At 38.6% G+C, this 5,867-nt stretch overlaps 1 protein-coding gene and 1 long non-coding RNA gene across 2 annotated transcripts; both read left to right on the forward strand.

Moving 5' to 3' along the window:
* The first annotated feature begins 1,504 nt into the window (after nt 1–1,504).
* On the forward strand, nt 1,505–1,791 carry LOC108098508. Its single transcript, XR_001771850.1, has 3 exons — nt 1,505–1,540; nt 1,615–1,677; nt 1,769–1,791. It is a non-coding gene; the product is annotated as an uncharacterized LOC108098508 (long non-coding RNA).
* An 838-nt stretch (nt 1,792–2,629) lies between these two features.
* On the forward strand, nt 2,630–4,150 carry LOC108098462 (voltage-dependent T-type calcium channel subunit alpha-1G-like). Its single transcript, XM_043209215.1, has 3 exons — nt 2,630–2,864; nt 3,210–3,332; nt 4,105–4,150. The coding sequence occupies exons 1-3, from the start codon at nt 2,722–2,724 to the stop codon at nt 4,148–4,150; spliced, it is 312 nt and encodes a 103-aa protein (XP_043065150.1). The 5' UTR covers nt 2,630–2,721.
* Nucleotides 4,151–5,867: the final 1,717 nt, after the last annotated feature.

The following is a 5,867-nucleotide window of genomic DNA, read 5'->3' on the forward strand; positions in this document are numbered from 1 at the left end:
ATTAATGTAATGTTAATTTAATGTTAAAATAATGTTAATTTAATGTTAAAATAATGTTAATTTAATATAATGTAAATGTAATGTTAACTAAATGTTAATTAAATTAATATGGCCACGTCAGCGACAATGATAATTAATTATTTTTTTCGTTTTCTCGCACCTATAATTCCCAAGTGGTTCTGGCTGATTCGTAGTGGGATACCCCTTGATTTTGGCCAATTTCTCAGTTCTCCGGGATGACCGGCAGTTTCTCTAAGAAACTTTTTCCGGTCTCTGGAAGTGTGTGTGTGTGCGTGTGTGTTAGTGACGTGGTTCCAGAGTGGGAGAGAGTATCTGGCCAACTCCTCCTACTGGAGTCCACTCCCGGATGCAGTGCATCATGGGTCGACTCCTCCTACTGGAGTCCACTCCCGGATGCAGTGCACCATGGGTCGACTCCTCCTACTGGAATCCACTCCCGGATGCAGTGCATCTTGGGTCGACTCCACCTACTGGAGTCCACTCCCGGATGCAGTGCACCATGGGTCGACTCCTCCTAGGATGCACTGCATCATGACCTGACTTGGCATGAACTTAAAGGTGCCCGATCCCTTCCTGCATGTAGTGGACTCCAGGATGCAGGGCATCCAAACCTGAAAAGGTGAGTTGCAGTTTTTTTTAATTATGTGATGACGTGGCTTTTGTAAAAAAAATGCAGTTAATTAATTCAATTTTTTTATATTTTTTTTCAGGTTTTTGGTTGTGTATTTGGCTGATTGCAGAAAATAATTGGTGACACCATCCAACTTGTAACTTGAAGTTCGACATCAGGATGCACTGCACCAAAGTTATTACGCAGTGAGTACATCCTTTAGACAATAAATAATTAAGTTATATATTTTAAAAAATCATAAATATTTTGACAAAGAAACTAAAAGAAACAGATAAAGATCTGAAAGTTTTCAAGAACATGAAAGAAATTTGAAAGGTAAATTTTATCAAATATTGATCTTGAAGTACATGAAAATCAAACACAATTAATAATTGTAAACAAGTAGCGACATATAATATAAATATATGTAGTATATATATAGTAATAGTTGTAAGAATGCGGTTACCGGAAATATATAGTATGCTGACACCACATAAATGGACTGGACAACAGGCTGCAGGATCAATTATGAATGGCGTGATCTTCTATTGAACTCCACTCCAGGATGCAGTGCATCACCTCATTGGGGTATGTATTTTTTAAACAACCGATTTGTATAAAATAATTTAACTAATATTTTGGAATGCTTCTTTTCATTACAGTGATGACTATTCCGTTCTGCTTGGAGTGAACTTCAAGATGCAGTGAATAAAAAACCCAAAGAGGTAAATACCTTTTTTACTAACAAAATAATTCTAACTATTATTATTTGTAACAAATTATTTATTATTATTTTTTTTCTTATTTAATTTCAGGGTAAAGTGTAAAGTGTACATGTTGCGGATAAAGTGGTTGCAGTGGTTATCTTATTGAACTCCACTCCAGGATGCAGTGCATCACCTCATTGGGGTATGTATTTTTTAAACAACCGATTTGTATAAAATAATTTAACTAATATTTTGGAATGCTTCTTTTCATTACAGTGATGACTATTCCGTTCTGCTTGGAGTGAACTTCAAGATGCAGTGAATAAAAAACCCAAAGAGGTAAATACCTTTTTTTACTAACAAAATAATTCTAACTATTATTATTTGTAACAAATTATTTATTATTATTTTTTTTCTTATTTAATTTCAGGGTAAAGTGTTAAGTGTTAATGTTGCGAATAAAGTGGTTGCGGTGATTATCTTACTTCAAGAAGACGAAAGATTGCAGTGCAGATCAAGGAGCTAACTGAGTAAGTACCAATCTGAAAAGATTTATTTATGATAATCTCATAATTATTTAAGTAGTTGTTACATTAAGTTGGAAAATGCTTAACTTGGGAAGTATTTGGGAGAGTTACTATCTATCTATTTAAATAGAAACTGATTTAATTGGGCCGTGATAAAGGCGGGATTTCTCTTCGTTTTTCTTCGATATACTCTATATGCAGGGCCGGAGAAACAGTTTTGAATCATACATTCAACTGATAATAATGGATGTAAATAAATTTTTTTCTACAAGTCAAGCATTTTGGGGTGTTGAATTCCACACCCGCTAAGATTTGGCGTGTGGAGTGCTCAACACCCGGTATACACCTTCCGCCGGCCCTGTACGCTAGAGTCTTTCTACACATCGCTGGCCCGCTGCGATCCCCACACCGCCGAGGCGCTGGGGCCCACCACAACAACAAACCGCGCTCCTTGGCGGCGGGACAAGGCCAAACGCCGCCAAACGGCACCGAAGGAGCCACCGTGGTGGTGGCCTCGACGGCCGGTGATCCCGGCCAGCAGCTCGAGCCCACGACGGTGTTGGCCGTTGTGGGCGGGCCCGACGATCCCCACGCGGCGAACCACCATAGCAAGGAGCACCACCAGCAGCAGTCGCACGGGCCGCACCACCACCACAATAACAACGACACGACGAGCCACAGCCGGAACTACCGGAGCTCCCGGCAGGCGCCCCGCTGCCTGTCGCGCGTCTGCAGCTGGGTGCGCCGCTACATAAGGCGGCTGGTGGAGCACAAGTACTTCCAGCAGGGCATCCTGCTGGCCATCCTGATCAACACCCTGTCCACGGGCATCGAGTACCACAACCAGCCGCCCGAGATGACCGCCATTGTGGAGACGAGCAACGTCGTCTTCTCGGGCATCTTCGCCGTCGAGATGCTGCTCAAGGTGATTGCCGAGGGACCGTTCCGTTACATAGCGAACGGTTTTATTGTCTTCGATGGCATTATCGTGATCCTCAGGTGAGTGACGACTGGTTACTGAACTAAATGGTCTACTGGTCGTATACGTGATTTTTCACAATCGTTACGTATACGCCTCATGGGACACTCAGCTTTTTTAATTGGCTTTTTTAAAGGGATTTAACTTTTCTTCTACTTTCTCCGCAAACCACTGACAGGGCGAGTGCCTACTTAATGGTCCACTGGTCGTATACGTGATTTTTGCAAGCACATTGCGTATTCGCCTCGTGGGCCACTTTGCTGTTTTAATAGGCTTTTTTAAAGGGGCCAATCCTGTCTTTCAAAGTTCCCTGTCTGAAGTTCCGCAAACTCTTAAACTTTCCTTATACTTTCTCCGCAAACCAGTGCCATTGAGATCTGCCAGACGTTCATGGGCAACGGTACGGGGGGCGGTGGCTCCGGTCTGTCCGTGCTTCGGACCTTCCGGCTGCTCCGCATCCTCAAGCTGGTCCGCTTCATGCCCAACCTGTGCCGACAACTATTCGGAACGGGCCGGATCGGCCGACTATATCGGATAGCTCCCATAAGAGAGAATAAAATAAAAAATTTTCACGCCGTTGTTTTTGATCAGATCGACTTCAAGATGGCGTTTTCGAACTGTTATTGAATTGCGGATTAAATTTGATCAAAATCGGATAACTCCATCATATAGCTGCCATAGGAGAGATCGAAAAATATATATAGAATTAATGGAAATAAATTGATAACATCGTTGTTTTTTATCCCACGAGCATGATTTTTTGAACATCAAGTTTTTTAACTAGCCTTGATTTATAAAAAAATTTCATAAAAATCGGACAAAAATATCATATAGCCGCCATAGGAAAGATCGAAAAATCTATAAAGAATTTACGGAATTAAAATGATAACATCGTTATTTCTCATCAGAAAATCATGATTTTTAGAATATAGAGTTTTCTAACGACTCTTGAATAACAAATAAAATTTCAGCAAAATCGGACGACTATATCATATTGCTGCCATATGAATAATAGTCAAAAATATGGAAAATTCATAGAAAAGTCGACGTAGCTTCGATGTTGTTTAGCCTTTGAGTATTCTGTTCGAAATATTTGATGACTGCAAGGGTATATTTGTTACTTGTTTGTACTTGTTTTTTTCTTATGCTAGTTCATTTTATGCACAGTAGGTGAGAGTGGGGTAATGTCGTCAGTGGGGCAAAGTCGTCACTCGCTATTATTTTAAAAAATAAAAGGGCTACCAACCCAATTTTTTTTAGCGTAAGTGTATTGCACTATTCCTACATTACCGACGGAGTTTGGTAGAATTATAGGTTATGCATAATTATTTATTCATCAGAAAGTATTTCGGAGCCTCAAAAGTAATTTTTCTCCGGCGCAGAACTTTTTTTCTTCCAAGTACATTTTCGATCAAAGAAGTATAAAGGTGACTTATTATTGTTGAGAAATGTTTGGCGAACACGATATGGTAGGTTGTGTAACAGCTGATTCGAGTTTCGATTTGTTATTCATGTTTTTATCAAAAAATGTCGCGTGGGGCATTGTCGTCACTCAACGGGTGGGGCAAAGTCGTCACTGTATTATCTCAGTCTGAAATACAAACTCGTATCAATTTATTATTGTTTTGTGATTGTTTATGTAAAGTATTAAATATAAAATATAATGTCTCCAAAATGTTCTTCAAACAAAAATAAAATTCTAAAAAAGAGGTCGCCCAAAGAAAAATCTTTAAGAAATTCTGATTTTGGCCTTCTATCCTTCACTTAGATCTAAATGTGTCAAATTTTTGCAAAAAATAGGTATAGTGTTCCACTTTTTTTATATGTATGAATATCAATAAATGTGTGTTTGACAAGTTGAAATAGTTTTGTGCACATGGGTACCTATATTTGCATTCATTATTCTATGTGACGACTTTGCCCCAGGGGGGTGACGACTTTGCCCCACGATTTTTCAATTTTCCAATTTTGCCTTCTTTCAGATAACAGTTTCGTATTAATAAACAAATGAGAGGATGTCCGAAATACTTACTGCATTTTATAGCCAGATCTTTTCCGAATCCAACCATGTATATTACATGATAAAAATAAGTTATTTTATCAACAAATTTCGCAATTAAAAAAAAAATGACGACAATGCCCCACTCTCCCCTACTATACGCTTTAAAAATCTTTTTGGTTTTTGTATTTCCGATTACGCATTTTGGCTGAATCACTTCTGTAAGCGGGACACCTTTTCCCCGACATGCCGCCACTGAGTAACGCCCCCTCCCGCCCTTTTTTGTTTTTTTTTTTTTTCAATTTCGAAATTTTTTTTTGCAAAATAAATCTTTTTATACCCTTGCAGAGCAAAAGGGTATTATAATTTCAGTCAGATGTTTGCAACGCAGTGAAGGAGACACCTCAGACCCCATAAAGTATATATATTCTTGATCAGCATCACGAGTAGAATCAGAATACGTATGTACGTCTGTCCGTCTGTCCGTCTGTCTGTTTCTCTTCAAACTATTCTCTCAGTTTTAAAGCTATCTGGCTGAAACTTTCCCAAAAGGTGTGTAGTTATTGCACGCAGTATATAAGTCGGAACGGGCCGGATCGGCCGACTATATCGGATAGCTCCTATACAAGAGAATGAAATAAAAAATTCTCACGCCTTTGTTTTTGATCAAATCGACTTGAATTCTTCAAGATGGCGTTTTCTAACAGTTATTGAATTTCGGATTATATTTGAACAAAATCGGAAAACTCTATCATATAGCTGCCATAGGAGAGATCGAAAAATATATATAGAATTAATGGAAATAAATTGATAGCATCGCTGTTTTTTATCCCACGAGCATGATTTTTTGAGCATCAAGTTTTTTAACTAGCCTTGATTTATAAAAAAAATTTCATAAAAATCGGACAACTATATCATATAGCTGCCATAAGAAAGATCGAAAAATCTATATAGAATTAACGGAAATAAAATGATAACATTGTTATTTCTTATCAGAAAATCATGATTTTTGGAATATAGAGTT

The sequence above is a fragment of the Drosophila ficusphila genome, unplaced genomic scaffold, assembly GCF_018152265.1.
Source record: "Drosophila ficusphila isolate 14025-0441.05 unplaced genomic scaffold, ASM1815226v1 contig_791, whole genome shotgun sequence".
Classification (NCBI taxonomy): Eukaryota; Metazoa; Arthropoda; class Insecta; order Diptera; family Drosophilidae; genus Drosophila; species Drosophila ficusphila.

What these genes read in the sequence shown, in the direction of transcription:
- LOC108098462 (XM_043209215.1), top strand. Translation starts at nt 2,722, where the DNA reads ATGACCGCCATTGTGGAGACGAGCAACGTCGTCTTCTCGGGCATCTTC. An exon ending in GGCATTATCGTGATCCTCAG is followed by an intron (nt 2,865 to 3,209) that starts GTGAGTGACGAC and finishes TCCGCAAACCAG; the next exon opens with TGCCATTGAGATCTGCCAGA. An exon ending in GTCCGCTTCATGCCCAACCT is followed by an intron (nt 3,333 to 4,104) that starts GTGCCGACAACT and finishes AATTTTTTTTAG; the next exon opens with CGTAAGTGTATTGCACTATT.